General features: G+C 40.6%; 1 protein-coding gene across 4 annotated transcripts; it reads right to left on the reverse strand.

Annotated features, from left to right (window-relative positions):
- Positions 1–536: 536 nt before the first annotated feature.
- acss1 (acyl-CoA synthetase short chain family member 1) lies at positions 537–18346 on the reverse strand. 4 transcript variants are annotated; one of them, XM_048269772.1, is made up of 14 exons: positions 17789–18337; positions 17387–17483; positions 16476–16675; positions 14086–14261; positions 13697–13849; positions 12341–12488; positions 10810–10947; positions 9972–10064; positions 8850–8962; positions 6128–6254; positions 5910–6037; positions 5760–5823; positions 1690–1811; positions 537–1594 (listed from the first exon to the last, which is right to left on the reverse strand). In XM_048269772.1, exons 1-14 carry the CDS (start codon positions 18129–18131, stop codon positions 1415–1417), a joined length of 2082 nt encoding a protein of 693 aa, XP_048125729.1. In that variant the 5' UTR covers positions 18132–18337; the 3' UTR covers positions 537–1414. The 4 variants fall into 4 exon arrangements, 2 of the variants coding, with proteins under 2 accessions (XP_048125729.1, XP_048125730.1); XR_007196496.1 differs by lacking the exon at positions 537–1594 and adding an exon at positions 2999–3086 and having other exon boundaries at positions 1727–1811; positions 17789–18346; XR_007196495.1 differs by lacking the exon at positions 537–1594 and adding an exon at positions 2994–3086 and having other exon boundaries at positions 1729–1811; positions 17789–18346.
- Between the last annotated feature and the right edge of the window lie 1319 nt (positions 18347–19665).

A 19665-nucleotide genomic window follows, 5' to 3' on the forward strand; every position in this document is an offset into this window, starting at 1 on the left:
GTTCCATCTTCCTTCTGTAGTCCTCCTTAGCCTCTTTCAGCTTAATCTTGAGTTCCCCCTGTACTCGCCTCAGCCCTGCTATGTCCCCCTCCTTAAACGCCATCTTTTTCCTATTGAGAAGGGTCTTGACATTACTGGTTATCCAAGGCTTGTTATTTGGATAGCAGCGTACAGTCCTTGTGGGAACAACAATGTCCATACAGAAGTTCAGTCAGTAGTGCAATGTGTGACCTCCTCTAAGTCCTCTCCATTCAGTAGTACACTCCAGTCAATGGACTCAAAGCGGTCTCTCAAAGCCTCATCCGCTTCCGGTGTCCACTTCCTGAAGGTGCGCGTGGTAACTGGTAGCCTCTGAACTTTTGGCTTGTACATTGGCTGCAAATGAATGAGGTTATGGTTCGACTTCCCCAGAATAGAACGCTAAAAATTAATTTTAATTAATAAATTATGAAAAATATAGCCTAGATGTTTATTTTCAAAAGTTAGAAGGTTACACCGCATGCCAAGAATCACCCAATTATGTCATTAACATTAGGCAAGATTCCAAGACATTTTATTTAAATACAGAACATCATAAGGCATACAGAAATAGTGTCAAGGGGAGTATGTGCAAAAACTGACAAAAAACTAATACTGTTTTCAGTGAAAAGGTTTGTAGGCCTATAACTGTCCACAGCAGGTTTTTAGAGGTTTAGATTAATCTCATATTCTTTACAATTGTATACTTCATAAAGTAAAAGGTGATCCACGGAATAAAAAAATGTATTCAAGTGTATACAGTAAGCCTATCATCATTACTATAGATTCACTGAGGTCAAGATAACCCGGAATGTGCAGACTACATAGAAAAACGAAAATTAAGGCATTACAAAATTGTTACACGTTAGTGGATTACTGCATAGTGATTTATAAGGATAACTCTGAAATACCAAAGTTCAATCCAAATACATAAAGGCTAGCAGTGGTGTAGTCTACGTGAAATGCAGGACTACACAGTACTTAAAAAGCATCACCATCTCAGTATACCCACTAAAAATAGGCAAGGATACGTATTAACATTTGGAGTGGATCACAGTATACCCACTACAGCTAACTAGACTGCACCACAGTATACCCACTACAGCTGACTAGACTACACCACTGAAGGCTGGTTATGCTTATTAGTAATCCATGGATTAAAAACGTATCACAACTTGTGGTATGGATGCTGTTGGATATCCACTGGTTGTTTTGACGAAAGATTTGTTGGTATTCGGACAAAATTATGAATTAAAACCTGCAGTTGTACATACTGAAAATGTGTGCGTTAGGCCTACATTGTACTTTTCTTAAAGGTATAGGCTACTCTTGGTACACATGATTAAAATTGTGCGCAAGTAATTTCTTTCTCTGGGAAGAAGCTTTGCATGTTCCTTCATTTCTTCTTCGACAGCTGGCTCTTATACTGAATGTGAGTGTCTATAATTTCCTTTACAACTGATGGGTCATCCAGGGTGGACACATCACCTAGATTTTCCGTTTCCTCCATAGCAATCTTCCTGAGGATGCGTCTCATAATTTTACCCGACCGGGTCTTTGGCAGCCTTTTCACTATCTGTTGATGGGTAAGTAGTTACATTTAATACAGATTACAACAGATCAGCTCTACCATTACTTCACATAAACTAGTGCAGGTAGAACTATTCTTACCAAAAAGTGATCTGGAACTGCATATTTTGCTATCTTAGTGGCCACTAGGTCTTTCAGTTGTTTAACAACAGCTGACTGGTCCAGACCAGCAGTCTCTTTCAGGACCACAAAAGCAAAAGGCACTATTTAGAGAGAGGGGAAAGAGAGACAGGATGATCATTTTGCAAGTAGTTATTCAAATAACTATAATACATAAACCGATTAGAAGAAAACACCACAAAACACATAACACATAATAATAATAATTATAATAATAATTATAATAATAATACATATTATATATAATAATATAATTTAAATTAATGATGTTATTTTTACAATTGTATTTTGTAACCATCAACACCTGTGTCAATTAGGATGTTCTGATTTTCTCAGTCGCTTTGGTGCTTTTCTCACATCACTATTAACATTTGCACAGAAGTTAGTGCAATTCTCAAAACAATTAGTGCAAACTGCAAAACCTAGTGGATGACCTGCAAAAGCATGTCACTTGCTCAAAATGGATAGTCCATTCCTCAAAAGCAGGTATTCATGTCAATGAAACTGTCAGTGTCATCAAAATGAGAAGTCTTGACACCATCGTTTATGAACAAGATAGTCAAATGGCTTTGTCATGTTTTCATTATGACAGTTCTCTCAGTGTTTTCCAATGCAAAAAAAGGTCAGAACTCGGTGACACTACCTGAACATGCTCAAGACAGCACTATATAGTACTTGTACAGCCATTTGAAAACTACAGTAAAGTTACACATTGCTGTAGTTAGGTGAGTAAGTGAGTACAAGACACTGAATGCATACATTTTTACTGTATGCTCTTTGCAATTCTACAGCACTGTGACAGAATTTGATAACTAGTTCAACAATTTTGTATGTAATGACTCAAGCAATGAAATGAAGACTATTAGTTTTATTGGGAACGACTATTCAGCATTCATAAGTATAGTTCATTTTGACTGACATGACAAGCAAATGATAATGTTAAAAAACAGCAGAGAATTGTATGAAAGCAACTGATACATGTCCAAAAGTATTTGCAATTTGTTCAGAGGAAGGAGAAATAGCTACTATGATGTGCACAAATGACTAAATGTTGTGGAGGTTGAACTAATAGTTATGAGAATTTTCATTCTGATCTGAAAAAAGCAGCAAAGCGACTGAGAAAAACTGTAACTGTTGTGATGAAAATGTTTATGGGGGAGGTGTGACTGTTATACACCCCTGTTACCACAGGGTGATGCTACAGGGCCAAAGTTACATGTAGTTGAGTGAGAAAAAGGGCAAAGGGCCTTGCAAGGTTTTTATACCTTACATGGTATGCAAAAGGATAAGAGAATATTGTCTTTGTCCTCTTTATGTCTTTCATGTGTAAATGATTCATCCATGCGTCACACAAGAGCCTGCAGAAATATGAGAGTTCAATCATTCACTCAAGTAATGACTGTGACTGAGGGGCTATGGATGGACGATAAGACTTTGTTGCTAGTTGTCAGGGTCAGAAACACCCCCATGAGAAAGGTCCTGTTAAGAGTTTCCAGCAGATAGTGACACTGCACCACAGGGTCCACAACCTAGCTGTACTTGCAAAAAAAAAACACACATATAGTGGCAGCCATTTGTCATACTTTGACATATATGGCACTTTTGGTCATTTTCATGAGGAACCTTCATTCCAAGCATTATAAAGGGAAGCGTATCACTTTTTTTTTGCCATTCTTTTCTCTATGGATATCCACTGTTATTTCCTCAACTTATCTGTTGAGCCCTTTAAGGTACATAGGGTAACTTTTTGAGCAATATTGCTGAACATGACAGGTTATTAATTTTCTGATTGGATGATCAGAAGTTGCCTAATGATGATGAAAGATATCCAGATAAACGTCAGTATCAAAGGGAAAGTGCCCAAACACCACCAGGCAACACTGCACTTCCCAGCATTGCTTTAAACAGGGGTGTGATTGGCAAAGGTTAAAAACGAAGCACGGAGTGCCCCCCTAAAGTACACGGAGTACTTTAGTGTGCTATAGTTTTGGCAACCGTATACCGTATCTATACAACCGTATCTACACTTCATAAAATACATGGGGCAAATCCTATGCAAGGGTGGCACTAGAAAGGGGCCTTAAAGAAAGTATTTTTGGGCAAATACTAGGGGGGTCATTTTGAAAAATAACCCTTTAAATGATGACATCTGATGACTTTTACGGGAAGTATTAATACATTGAGATACATATAATTCAAACATTATAGCATATTACAATACAGCCTATAAGGCCTAAAGAAAACTAATTTAGAGCAAAGTAGCCTAGGCCTACACAAGATTAAACCAAATATGGCTGAAATATATAGGCCATCATGATCATTTTGCCAACAGTGACACAGAACCATGGATTTTTTCCATTTATAACATGGTTTGTTTATAACTTAAACCAACATTGAGTACATTATTTACTATAGGCCTACTTGATGATAATATATAGCCTGCCCCCTAACAGTCCTCTGGGCCTATACAAAATAGTGAATCATGTGATAGGCCTACTGATATTGATGCTGATTGAACAGATTTGTTGATATTTCAGTTCCAAAGAGAATCAAATTACATCGATTCCTCTCCTCCCAAAGTAACACTGTAGGCCCTACACCTCTCCTCCAAAAATAAATGGTAGGCTCTGTTTTAAGCTACTGCACCAGGATTGTGTAGGCTAACCGGCTACAACACTAGTTTTAAAAGCGCACACACTAAATGGAGAGCTAAGGTTAAAATGCGGACTGTGCCTTTAAATTGGCGACTTTTTATCTATCAGCACAATGCTATAGTAGGCTAGTAAGACGTTTACTAAGTATGCCAAAGCTTTGATCTCTTAGCACCGTCACCATAACATTATGTGTTCTCATGGTGAGATGGCATCCTGAAATATGTTTTAGACAAGGGGCGCAAGGTTCACCGAGGTGAACGGCTGGACAAACGCGTAAATGACAAGGTAAACTAAACAATGTAGTAGGCCTAAGGTAGACAGTATAAGTATAAGTATATATACAGTACTCTTTTGATCCCGTGAGGGAAATTTGGTCTCTGCATTTATCCCAATCTGTGAATTAGTGAAACATACTCAGCACACAGTGAGGTGAGGCACAGACTAATCCCGGCGCAGTGAGCTGCCTGCAACAACAGTGGCACTCGGGGAGCAGTGAGGGGTTTGGTGCCTTGCTCAAGGGCACTTCAGCCGTGCCTACTGGTCGGGGCTCGAACCGGCAACCCTCCGGTTACAAATCCAGAGTGTTAACCAGTGGGCCACAGTTGCCCACCCAGGCTTTGTGGTTAAAACTATGAAAACCTGTAAGGTTAGGCTAGTCTGTCACAGTTCTGTCTGTCACAACTTCAAGCACAGTTTACACGCGCAGCATCACAAGATTCTTTAACGGAAAATCCTGACAGCGAACCCGATGCAAAGCCAAAACGAGAAAAAAAAACTTCATACATAATGTCTTTAAATCAATTTGTTGACCTGTACTGTTTCATGGCTTCTGCTGACAAAAACTAGTTCGCCACACACATTCACACTGAGCATTCTTCAGAACGCAGCTGATCAACACGTCCCGACTACTTTCACTTTCAATTAAATAAACGGAATAGGCCCACTAGGCTACTTGCGGCGGCGTGATATTCGGAAAGGTGTGAAGCACAAAACCCGTCGTCATTGTCAGCGGCCTGTTATAACAATGGCCTGACTTATACAGAAATATAGTCTACCTCTCACCCACAGCCCCCTTAAAAAAAAACTCATCGGATCTATACGAATTGTGTAGGTCTTATTTTCAAGTCGAAAAAAAACGGAATTCCGTTTAAAAACAGAATTATCACACCCCTGTTTAAAAGTTGTCCTATGTAATAACTTTACTGTCTTTAAAGGTTTAAATGAAACCGTTCTATACCCACAAGAGCATTCTACAAGACATGTAACAGTTCAAGTGAATTAATGCAAATATTTGTGCCATACATGTTTAATTTCTATTAGCCTATACGTGAATGTCAAAAACACTGAATTGTTGCAGGTTGTGTTCTAACTTCTTACCTTCTCCTTTGATATCGTGTGAAATACCTATGACAGCAGTTTCAGGTACTTCTGGGTGTTCGTCCTTACACAGAGAAAAACACAAGTAACACTCATGCCATCTTTGCTATACATATCACAATGGTAGACCAACACCTAAAGTATGCTCACCAGGGCATCCTCTATTTCTGCTGTGCCTAAGCGATGACCACTGATATTGATAACGTCATCCATACGTCCTGTAATCTGATAGTATCCCTCTACTGACCGGTAAGCTCCATCACCAGTGAAGTAATGACCTGAAGAGTAATGTCACACAGATTAAATATTTCATTTTTTATTTGCAAAGGTGCTCAATCAAAGAGACAAGAGCCCATCCACTCACTTACCAGGGTATGGCTTGAAATATGCATCCACAAATCTGTCATGGTCTCCATATATGGTTCTGGCCATTCCAGGCCATGGCTGACTGACACAAAGTGCTCCAGTGACATCATTTCCTATGATTTTCTGTCCCTGTTGCAAAAGGATAAAATACCTATGTAATTATGTAATAATAAAAAAACAAGCAAAATTACCATTATGTTACAGTAAGGTTGCAATGTTAAAATTATACAGTGTGTGTGTGTGTGTGTGTGTGTGTGTGTGTGTGTGTGTGTGTGTGTGTGTGTGTGTGTGTGTGATTGAATAGAATAGAAATTGTAATGCTATACTAATATGACAGCATCACACACATGACCTTGGGGAAGACAACTTCCTCATAAACTGCTCGGTGAGTCCCAAAGCCTTAGATAAGGCAAAAGAGTAACAGCCTGCCTGAGGTCAAAGAGTGAAAAGGGTACAGTGACCACAACACCCTCAAAGCTGTCTAAAGCTGGTAATCGGGAGAAACGCACAGAGGCCCGTTTTAATTGCAAAGTGAAAGACGTTTGAGGGGAGGGAGGAGGTCCAGCGCAGATGTCAGCATAGGTCAACCCCAAGAATCCAGTCAACTGAATGATGTGATCTAGTCGCAGCAGAGATTAACACTTTATGGTCATTTTCCTAGTACCACAGTTATCTGGAGACTCTGGAGGATGATGGTCAATCAGGAAAACAGGATTTATTTTTTCAGTGATGCGCATCAAGAGAGAGACATATGTTGCACCCAAATTGGGTCCGTATCTGTAACTAGACAAGGAATATTCTAAACTTAAGTACGTGACCTCTTGTTCTAACTCAGAAGGCTGATCCTTAGACAGTCGTTAATCAGGAGGATCCGCACTTGCACTTGGCCAAATGTAAGCAGCCATACATGACAATGGGAAGTGTGAAAGCCCCTCTTTCCTGCTCACCTAGTATCTGGCTACGTTCACACCGCAAGTCGTAATGCTCAATTTGGATTTTGTTGCTCAGATTCGATTTTTTGTTTGGTTGTTCACATTACCTTTTAAAATGTGGCCTATATCAGATTCCAGTGTGAACTGTTTGTGGCTCCAAACTGACCCGCATGCCCAAAAGAACAATAACAATGACATCAGCTAACTCCCGCCGGTGCATAATTGTGATGTAGATTGACGTAAAAGTCAAAACGAGATACACATGGGTAGAAAATCACCAATGGTGAAGAAAGGTGAAGATAATAGACTCAAGTCCTACTCCTCAGACTAACACAAGGGCAGTTTAGTAGAGTTCCCAGGCAATACAAAATTTATGGCTGTTGTGAAACCACAGTTCAAAGTATTGTAAAGGTGACATTCCCAAAGAACAGCTTTGCCAAACGGTCACTGAGATCTTGAAAGAGTAACCTTTAGGACCTAATTAGCCTAGACCTAATTAATGGAGCCAACAGCGATTACTATTTTGTCTAAGCTACTTTATCTAGACATAAAACATTATTAAACAGTATAATTACTGCTACTATAATTATTGTATATAACTACTATATTATATAACCACTGTTACTATTATTACCGTACTATTAATAGTAATAGTATCTAGAATACTACAAAATGTGAGGATTCTGTTTAGTTAATTATACTGATGATCTGCTGTCTGAGCAGTGGACTGACTCTAAGTGGATAAGCATGCAACACCTGGGTGCAGCCAGTGCTTTGACACCATCATTACACCAGTACTGAGACAGAAGCCACAGAGGAATATAACTCATTACATATGCACTAATCGCCAATTCACCAATTTCCCTAATTGTCCTTAAGTTTTAATTAACCAATCAGCCATTCAGTAAGTCTTATGGTCACAAAATCAGGTCAATTTGCAACTGACAAATGTCTGAGTGGAGTAATGGTGACTCAGAAAGAAGATCCTTCAGATTTAGTCTGCCATACTTTAAATTACTAAATATACTCAGCTGTATATAATTCATATACAATATCTGTACACCTGAATAACTATATATGTTTTGTATAAATATTGCATATAAATGATATAACATAAGTATTCTGTAAGCCACCAGACAGCCCTTCAGGGTGAGACATTTGACCCAGTCTGTCGGGTGAACTAATCCCCAAAAACCCTCACTTCTGCCGCCACTGAACTCCCAGTCTCACCCCACAGAGCAGTTGGCACGGGCCAACATATGGGGGGCATTCTCCTCATAAGTCACTTCAGGACGTGGATTATCATCAACTGATTATCTGTCCCAGTTTAATAAAGTCTCCTTAACTCTAACCAACCCCCTCTTACCACCACCCACACCCCCACCATATCCGTCATACCCATCCCCCCACGCCTACTGAACCCCCATCCTACGCACCCCTCCTCTTGATCGACCCTTCTCTAAGCACACCATTCATCCTTCTATTCATAGGGATAAGAGGGGGGTTGGAGGGTGTGGAAACAATAAAAGCTACCATCCTTGAGCATTTTGTCTTTGCAAAACACACTTAATATTAGAGGAGTTCAGAAGAGATACTTCACACCTTAACAGAGATTGTTAAACAACAATTTACATTTGGAGTTGTACCAGTAATAAGATTACATAATTTTAAGTGATAATAACTACTGAACTGGCTGACATGAGCTGAACTATGTGAGAAACTATGTGAGTTCTAACATCTGACTTCTAACTTCTCCTGACAAGGGCCAAGGGTCAACTGTGAGAAAAGTCACCTTCTCTCCCATGAGGGCTGGCTCTATTCCAAAGAAAGGTCTCATCGCCATGGCAGGTCGAATTTCTGCTCCCTCCTCGGAAGGCCGAGGGGAAATGCACACACCGCCCGTCTCTGAGGGAAAGGAACAGAGTACATGTTGAGAAGGGAGGAGAGAGTTGGGGCAGAGGGGAAAAATAACACACTACTTGTATCACCTATATATCACTGGTTTCATCAATGTGCGTCAGTAAGTACTCCCTAGTCCATTGCCGTTTTCCATTAGACTTTGGACAAACATTATCCGTGACACTGTTATACAAAGATATAATGGTGCACTGGGCAGTAAGAGGCTAAAGAATATGATAACTGCTAATCCTGTCTGCTACCATTATGAGAGAAGGCAAGAGGTCCAACACTACAACACATTTCTACAACAGTTTTATTTACAATGTACAGTATATTATAATAGTAGGCTATAGAGATTTAAAAATAATCCAAAAGTTTAGTTTCCTAAAATGGACATTATTTTTTTCTCTGAAGCGTCCGTTTAAGGAGGCACTAAAGGGTTTTTCAAGGAGAACTGACCAAGACTAAGGGAGAGAGAGTGTGCTGGGAGGGGGGAGGGGGTTATTTTAATTCATTTTCAATAGAGGATGCAGATGTTCCACATGCTAATCGCAAATTAGAGCCAAGCCACTGACAAACAGAGTATCAGACAGACTTAATGCATGGCTTCACACGGAACGCACAACAAATTAAGTCAGGCATCTTGAATTTCCCCTGGGGATCAATAAAGTATCTATCTATCTATCTATGGCACTCTTTCTTCAAGTTCATCCACACTTGCTCGCCACCTCTAGTTTCTCTTCCATTTCTTAGCATAATTAGCTTTGTTGATTATGAATTTATATTAGTTTGAGAGAAGCCATCTGCTCTTTTAACTTACTAGCTCCTGCCTTTAATGCCTTTTTGTCAGCCAGTGATAGAGTGCAATTTCTGAGTTGCAGTCCAATAACACAGCTTAGAAGTTACCATGGAAAAAACACGGATTTACAAATCAAACTGATACCAACACTTTCAAAAGTCCTAATGGTAAATAATATTACAAATAACAATAGAAGTAATGAGAGTAAATCTTTACCCGTCTGCCACCAAGTATCCACTAGGGGGCATCGGCCATCTCCAACCACATTGTAAAACCAGTCCCAGGCTTCATGGTTGATTGGCTCGCCAACTAATTACAGTAACAAAGTACACAATCCATTGAGCATACATTAAATACACTTGACATTGTACTGTTGTTATGCACAAATCCATTTCAGAGTGTAGAGATATCATAACTTTGTAGTAGAATGTGAATGATACAATCTGGACGATCAGTTGTTTCAGTGGCTTGTAGTTACAAAGCTAAACCAAATCCAGTACTTTTCCACTGTGTACACAGATAAAATGTATTTCTGTCAAGTACAATGAATTGCTTTCATCGCTTGCATTATAACTGCAGTTTCTTTTATTTTAGTCAAAGTAATTGGATCCAAATACACTGGTTGAGTAGATTCATTGTCCACTGTTTAGTATTTAAGGACCACACTGTTGGCCTCCCTGCTGGCCAAAAAAGCTTTTGCCAGCCTTGAGTTCACAAAACACACGCTAAGAAGTGGCCCAGTGCACTGGCACTGAATCTGCCTTCTCTTTGTTAAATCCAGTGAGCACAGAGCTCATTAAAGCTCATTCCATGGAAAGGTGAACCTCAGATCAAAAACACTCCTGGGTAACTCATTAACCTGACCACAGTCATTTGTTTTGAAATTATTTTTTGATCATGGCACATTCTCTGGCACAGAAAAAATATCTCTTTGGTCCCTCTCTCCTACTGCTCTAAATGTCCCCTGTGTAATTTTATAAGGGTGATAAACAGTAGCTGCTAAGGGTACAATGTCCAAACGCGTGCTATAGTGGTACTTCCTGTTCTGTCTAACCTGAGCCGAGGGTTTTCAGCGAGGAGCGGTCATACTTCTTCACCCAGCTCTCATCGTACTTCAGTAGCAGGCGGATGGCTGTCGGGGCACCATAGAACTGATTTATCCCCAGACGCTGCACAGTCTCCCAGTATCGTCCTACAACAGGCCATCAAGACTTATTACATACATCACTTATCAATAAAAAATTAAGAACAATGAGGGATATAACACCAAAGCATACGATGATAGAAAATATATAGTGCAAAGGAACTCTGAGTATATTGTTCAATGACAAAAGGAAGTAGCTATTGAATCTTGAATCTTGAATAAAATTTGATCTAATCTAATCTAATCTATTGAGATTACATAATAAATAGTGATTACATAATTGGTATACATCGCTAATAGCAAGCAATTAAAGGGACACCAGGCAACGTTTTCGTGTTGATTACTCATCTTCGTAAGTCGGTATATGGTTAAATGACTCATTACAGGGCGAATGAAGACTCTCTCGCCCGCCCCTACTGCCTGTAGGAAGAATATTCCGCTTGCAAGTTCGTACCCGCCGACCGAAGCAGGATCAGTTTATATCCTGCATACAGCACAGAGGCAGGCTAACGAAACGCTAGCGATTGTTGCAAACGTGTGTATAATGGCAGAGCCAGCGAAGACGCAGCGAAAACCCTTGACGGAGGATGCAAAGAAAAAGGAAAAGAGCTTCAGACCGAGCGAGGGGGAGTTTCGTAGAGAAAAAGCATCAAGCTTGCCTGGTGTCCCTTTAATACATTTTTTGATAAAAAGCTTTTGAAAGTTAGGTGTTCTGTTGTGACTAAAATTCAAATTCTGTAATGAATGAAAGCATAACAGCCATAAGTGACAATGGGACGGCTTAAGGACCACCAGTACAACGAAATGCAGTTTAACATCTAAACAGTAGTGCAATCATAAAAAAATGCTTTTCTTTATAACAGTGCTTAAAAAAAAGACATAAAAACACAGATCATGTTAGTCCATTATTAAAGTGCATTAGCAAATAGTGCATTCTGTAGTTGTGAGGGATCAGACAGTCCATAGTCCATCATTAGTAAAGGCAGACTGCAGTATGATCATAGTGCTTTGTTGAGGTGCATTAATAAAGTGCATGGTGGTCAGAAGTAAAAGGAGTGCAAAAGGAGATGGGACGGAGCGGGGCAAAGAGTCTGATTCACAACTCTTTCAACCATAAAGTGCCACTGTCAATGAGTTATTGAGCAACATTGAGGAGTTTATGTCTTCATTGAAACTGAGGCACAAATAACAGCCAAAACTGATAAACAGGCACTATCCAGGCCCCTCAGCATTCGTCAACCTAAATACCACTTAGGCGGTTCTGTCAACTGACTGGCAAACTTTCTGTGACTGTTCAGAGAAATACAGATACTTGATACAAGCTGTGAGGATACATGGAATGTTTACATGGGGAACAGGGGAATAATCCTCTCTGGAGTATATGAGGCTTTTCAGACGCTCACAAAAGCTGCTGTTGACACAACCTGCACTGATATCTCACCTGGGTCTGGGTACACAGGTGTGCTTTCAAAAAGCACAGTGGTAGCACCGTTGCATAATGGTCCATACACAACATAGCTGTGGCCAGTCACCCAGCCGATATCTGCCACGCAGCCAAACACATCGCCTGGTCGGTAGTCAAACACATACTGCAAAGAGAAAGAGCCTGGGTGAGATTACGGTAGAGCAGTGGTCATATTGTGAGTATGATGTACTTTCACAGTCATAGCATTAACTGAAGCATGATAATATGTTGGCCTTATGAAGAACAAATAAGCCATTAATGAGCTCTGAAGGAAATTAGTTACTATCAGTGGAACATTTGTATAGTTCAACAAGCCAGTGTCCCCAAATAAATCAGCTTCATTCAGATCACATTTTGGCCGAGGATAAGAAAGCCCTGAGTCTGTTTGTGTGAGGAAACCTACACATGCATCACCATGGTGCATCTTGCTCATAGTGAGTGAGTGCTAAAAAAAATGCTACAGGTTTACCTGGCCCTCTGCCAAGAAGCCCAGAGTTTCAAGGGGTGATGTGGAATAAAGCAGCTTTGGTCTGTTATTTTATTCCAAATGTGCAGAGTGCCAATGGGACTGAATGAGGATGGGAAGCTAATGTCTGTTTGTGTGCCACTGAGCCGGTAAGCTACTTAGAAATTAGCAGCACATCACATGCGGATTCATCCATGCCGTGTTGTCTAACAGTCATTATAAACAACATCATGGTCAATATTATCATCACACAGCTTTGTTGCTGACAATCCAACCCCCACCCCCACCCATGCTCCCACACCCACACCATGACCTGGAGAGAAGACAGATGTTTCAGCGTGTCACAAAAACAAGCTAATTCTGTTTCAGAGAGGCCTAAAATCTGCTCCCGTATGGTGCATGGATGATGAGCAAGGTTTCTCACAACTAAGGGGGAACATAAGGCTGGAAGAACAAATGCTAGTTGTACACAACAGTTTATCGCTTAATCTGTGTGTTATGATCTGGTAATTCCAAACAGATTCAAAAGATATATCATATGTCACTGATCTGCTGAAGTCTTTCTTATGGTTCTTGCATCACACAACACATTGATGCATTCGATGTAAGATTGTGGAAAAAAAAACACATACAAGTATTGCAAAGCAAACCTCTTTGCATGTCATACATGCTCATGTAAATACAAACATGTTTATGACTGGAACGAAAATACTGTTGACATCATAGCATGCTTATCTTGTTTATGTACACACACAAGATCCATCTGGCTGGAGTCAGCTCAAAACAAACAAACAACACATGCATATTAGCTCAAAACAAACAAACAACTCTCAAAGACAAAGAGCTGGTCGGACAGGTGAACCCACCTGGTGAGTGAGGGATGCATAGAGAAGGTAGCCGGCCTGTGTGTGGACGATACCCTTGGGCTTGCCAGTGCTCCCTGAGGTGTAGAGCATGAAGAGCATGTCTTCACTCTCCATCGGCTCTGGAGGACACTCGGCTGACTCATTGGCCATAGCCTGAAAAACAAACAGACCCATAACATCACAGAAGGCTCAATTGAGTGGTTGGCTTTGAGTAGTTTGTTTTCACTCAAGGACCCTCAGGGGTCAGATTCCCATAAAATGAGCCAAAGTCCAAAGCTCACTTTTGTCTATATTTCAGTATGATCTTTGAGTAGAGCTTAAGCACACTTAGTCCATTTCCCAGAGGCATCTTGCCAGTGCTCTAGGGTTACCCTACAGTCTTACTGTACCTCTTCTAGTGGAATGTCCAGTTCCCCCATGTGGACTGTGTTAGTGGTCCTCTGAGCTACAAACACATGTGTGATAGACGGGCAGCTCTTCACAGCAGCATCCACAGTGGTCTTCAGGTTGATAACACGTCCCCCCCTCACGGCCTGGTTGCACGTGACCACGGCCTTGCACTGGGCTGGGAAGGACAGGCAAACCAAGTGGAGAATGAGTTAGCGCTCAGAATCCAGAGAATGTTCCGTGACATGCTTAAAATGCTCTCTAAGTTGTTCTACACATGCATACTCTGACTGCGTGCTAAATTTAGAGTGACCTTCAGATGGCAGTGGCCCAAAGGGGAATCTGCCTGTTGTCAGACCCCTACAAAGCTAAATTCATTTCCCTTTATTCTCAAACTGTCTGGCAACGAACCCCATACAATAACCCAAGTAAAAAATATATTATGACTGCATTTATCATAAAAACAAAAATCCTTTTGGAGGACGTATACAGTAGCCAGATAATTGTTGCTATGGGTTTAACCCTACATCATCTGTACATCTGTACCTCCCACCTCTTACCTTAAAGTTCCACAGCGGTTCAAATGCATTAAACGAGAGCTGGTTCCTATCTGATCACATCATGTCAGTCTCCAATAGAATTAGTGGGGTAATGCAGCACCTGTTTAATCTCATGCAAAAGCCACAAAAGCTCTGTGGCTAAAGTCAAGGAGGATGTTGCCACAAGCAGGGATAAACCAAGCAGAAAGGCAGGGATACATATTTCTGTTTAATCATGTTTAACCACATAGACATTTCTAGCTTGTAATGCACTATATGCATGGTACTGTACATGTTTTATCATAGTTCTGACTGCCAGTTAAATCAATATATTTCATTCCCAAAGGATTTTCACAGATTTCGCCGGTGATATGGTTGCCTTAAGGGCTAAGACACTAAAAGTCTTCAGTGATTTATTTTGTACTCCAACCCATTCCCCTGCATAAACATATTATGTAAGACTCTACCGTATCCTGCAAAGCGTACAGCCAGGTATTTGCCGACCTTGAGGGCCTGCTCTATTTCATATCCTCTACTGGTTTAGAAGTCTCTGGAGTACAGTTTAGATGCCACTAGGAAAAACTGGTCTTATGTCAGCTTTTCCTTTTCGGGAATAAGCACTGTGTCCAAAACACACCAGAACCACTTTTATCACTGCTTGATGTTCCACTTTAAACATGAACTTCTGGGAAGTGTGTACAGTGTTGACACATGCAACACTTATCACCCCTCTCAAGGTGAGAGGAAGAGTGAACTGTGCTAACTATGGAGATAAAATGTGGAGTAGGCTATATCTCATAAATATGCAGTGACCATTAATCTATTTTTGTAGGCACACATTTCAAGGTAAAAGGAAGTCTTAGTTGTTATGCTTGAAAAGGAGTTTAAAAACCCTGATAAACCTTAACCTCATTGTTTAGCAACTATGATGAAATTCGGTAATCCTATCATTTCGCAACAGCTGACACATTCAACAGAATGTTCCTGCCATTATGCATGCTGAAACATTGTTTCCTGTGCGTTACAAAATGTATTTCCACCGTTAATGTTGTGGTTTAATAATGTGAGGTCACGCTTATGTTTAAGGTTGTCAGCAGTCACTTTTGTCCAAAGTGATTTACAATGACATCAATAAACAGCTGAAAGTAAAGTCATATAGCCTAAATAAAACAAATGCTAATATTAGTATATTAGACTACAATGTAACAGATAACAAATAACAATAACCATAAATATAAACAAACCACAACTCTGTGGAGATACAAGGTAAACAAATGTTTTTTAAGATCTCAAAACTATTGCTAGAATTAGGTTAATCATTCCACCAATGAGGAATCATATACACAAGAGTCTTGACTGTGACCTTACTGTGTTGATGAAAGGCCAACATAGCAGACCCTCATCAGAGGACCACAATCGGCGAAAAGGGGCATAGAGCTGGATCATGGAATTAAGAAAGCAATGCTATGCTATGCTGGCTGCTATAGGAAGACAATGAAGAGTAACTAACAGAGGAGTTACATGTGTCTTCTTTAGCTAAAGATCAGATGTGCTGCTGCATTTTGAGTTATCTGTAATGGTGTCCCTACACAAGCAGATAGGTCAGCTAACAATGCATTGCAACAGTCCAGTTTGGAAATAACCATGGCACAAGTATGTTGTATGCTTATGAACCTGACGAAAACCTGCAACATTGAGATTGACAGGGTGTAATGACTCAATGCATATGATCTCTCTCTCTCTCTCTCTCTCTCTCTCTCTCTCTCTCTCTCTCTCTCTCTCTCTCACACACACACACACACACACACACACACACACACACACACACACTCTCTCTCTCTCTCTCTCCTCACCATCTTGGATCCTCCCTGCCAAAGCCTCTGAGCTGAAGCCAGCAAACACCACTGTGTGCACCGCACCAATGCGAGCACAGGCCAGCATGGCAGCCACTGCAATGGGCGACACGGGCATGTAGATGGCCACCTGGTCCCCTTTCTGAATCCCATGGCTTTTGAGAGTGTTGGCCAACCGGCATGTAGTCTCCAACAGATCCCTGTGGAGAAATAATGGAGATCCCGTATGCACAGGTTTGAAATAGTTGTCATTCGTTGAAGTTTATATACAATGTAATACCCATCTGTGGGTCTTCTGAAACTGTTAAGACCATGTCTTTCTATTATGTAAATCAACGTTGCCCTAATGAAACCCTTCACATTTTTCTTTACAATGCTCTGAGTGCCCAGAAATGATTTCCTTACAAACTTCATTCACAGTGAACATTGTGGGTTCAGCTATCTGTGACAGAGTCCCAAGTATCCTGTTTGTACTCTGAAACAGGAAGTTCTTAAGTAGGCCTACTATAGCAGTTAGCACATTTTTTATCTGCCAGCACTAGGAATGCATAGTGAGGCTCTGGCATGAAAACCTAACCATTCTGCCCCTAATACAACTAAAAATTAGGATCTTACATACAGCATAAACAATGTAGGCCTACAACACAAACATATTATGCTAAATACACTTGTGCTTATGTTCAATGTATTCTGTGACATGGGCTAGAATAGCACTTTGAACATGTAAACAATAACCATTGCCACAGCAGATCAAGCAAGTGTTTGCCTTTGCATAGCATTGCACTATAATCCTACAAGGTGCATCCAACAAATTGCATTAGATCAAGTTTGCATGCATTTATGTCTTATTAGTTGCAAGCAGTGGATTTCAGTTGGTTCTCTGACTGCACTTTAGTTTAACTTTAGTTTACCTGTAGGTCACTTTAACCTCTGTGCCAGGTTCATCTCTCTCCCACACCAGGGCGAGTTTATCGGGATGACTCGCAACGTGTACATCCAAACAGTTCACTGCCGACCAGAATATCACATGGTGAATTTAGCAGCCGTGACAAGTGCTTTGTCTGTTTAAACAGTGAACACAGTGCTAATAAGTTGATTAAAAATGTCCCAGCCTGATGCACTTTGCTAACGATAGATTTGTATTTATTTTGTGGAACCCGATCTTTAATAATGAAACAAAGACATGGATGTTGCGAGTAGTGCATAAAGTAACGGGTAAGGGTGTGGGGTTTTGGCTCGAATTGTGGTTACGTAATCGGGCTAAGAGAACAACTTGTATGGTAACATATCATGCATGGACTTGTTCTTATTACCAGAGACGTTCAGTTGTCCTCCAAGAAACCAGTTGATTCTTCCTTTAGAAATATCACAGTCCTTCACTTGGTCGAATGGCCTGATCCATGTTAACCTCTCTTTAGCGATTGATCCCCAAAATCTCTCTGAATTCTCCACTGACAGCTCGTACAATTCTGTGTATGTGCGACCAGCGAGAGTTGAGCTTAAGCGCGGCAGTAACTCTCTGTTCTTCACGCCGGTGCTTGATACTGTTCTCCTAAAGTGCAGAGGGACACATCTTTGGTAAGAGTCTTTCCTAAAGGAAACAGTCCCTTTGTTAACGAGAAATAAAACACTTGAACGGCTCCTATGTGCGGCCATATTCCGTCATTAATGTGGAGATCGCTGTCCAGTGTGCGTTATCAAGTTTTTACAGGCGGTGTAAGAGAGAGGAAGGCAGGGATAAGAAAGCGAAAGTTATCCGTTGACATCCCCATCTGTACCTCTTCAGCACTTCGTGTTTGAGCAATTGTGTTGCGTAAGAAAGGCGGAATAACTTGCAAGAACCCAGATCATTGAAATAGTCAGTAGCCTATGCAGCTGTAATCTTGAGGAACACCATACTTCTCTGTGCACAACAGCAATGTACTAGCATCGCTATTTTTGAGCAATTGTCAATTTATGCATGGGCTATTTCGTTACTAGATGTGTCTCAAGCAGTAGGCTAGAGCAGGCTATAAATTATGACACCATGTAGGCTACAAAAGCTTTGCAATAAGTATTCGACCAGTGTCACTTTGACTTATTTTGCCTGTAAATGAACATGAAGCCTAAGTAATGGAAAATAAAAAACATAGAATATGCAACCTGTTGCTCAAGCACAATAAAAAGTCATATACGTGGCACATTACTTTACACAACATTCCTTACAACAGAACTGTGCTGTCGCCTAGTGGACAAACATCTTCACTGTAGGCTACTTTCGTTTCTATTTGTGAGCATGTCAGGGAAGGCAGGCTTGGCATAGGCCAGTGTTTCTCAAACTTTTTCAGACCAAGGACCACTTAACTAATAAAAAGAAACTCACGGACCACTTAGCTAAAGATTAGACCTACTTCAACAGTAGGCCTACACAATAGGCCTACTCACTGAACAACCACCTTGCTAATTGTCTTTGCACCTTGCTTATTGTGTCAGAGGATTCATATGATTTAAACGGGCATATCTTACATAGGTAGTGTTGCAGAACTGTTTAGATTTACATACAAGTTGGTTCAATATGGCAAACAACTCATCTATATTATATTTTACCACGTCTGCCCGCGGACCACTTGGGATAGCTTGCGGACCACCATTCATTCTCACACTTTGAGAAACACTGGCATATGCTGATTTGGTACAGTTGTTCTCTAGGGCATGCTTAGAAAAATACCTGATTGGCCACTCGAAAATCCAAGATGGCGTCCATATTTCAAGATGGCCGCCAAAAATTGACCTGACTAGGCCTAAATGGTTTTTCTCATAGAAATGCATGTACTGGCTCAGTTTCACCAACGGTAACAGACAGGGGAGGATCCAAGGATTCCAACCGTACCTTTTTTTGTAGCCTACCGAATTTGGCTGCAGTTCCACCAGAGTTCCACTGGGAGTGATAGTGGACGAGTGCAAAATGAATGGGGGTCTATGGAGCTAGTGGCTAAATTTGTCTCTTTCACCTGATTGTCGTTGAATTGTATTATTGTTTGTAGTTTCTGCAAGTTCAATATAGATTATAGGTCGAAAGGTGTATGAATGAGAACTTATGTCCTTACAGGTTGGGTCATCGTTGCCCATAACACGCTAGCATTCTGCTAATGAATAACGTCATTCACATAAAGGCTTTTTATTTATTATTCTTTTAATAAGTGACTTTAAA

Source organism: Alosa alosa, chromosome 18, assembly GCF_017589495.1.
Source record: "Alosa alosa isolate M-15738 ecotype Scorff River chromosome 18, AALO_Geno_1.1, whole genome shotgun sequence".
NCBI lineage: Eukaryota > Metazoa > Chordata > Actinopteri > Clupeiformes > Clupeidae > Alosa > Alosa alosa.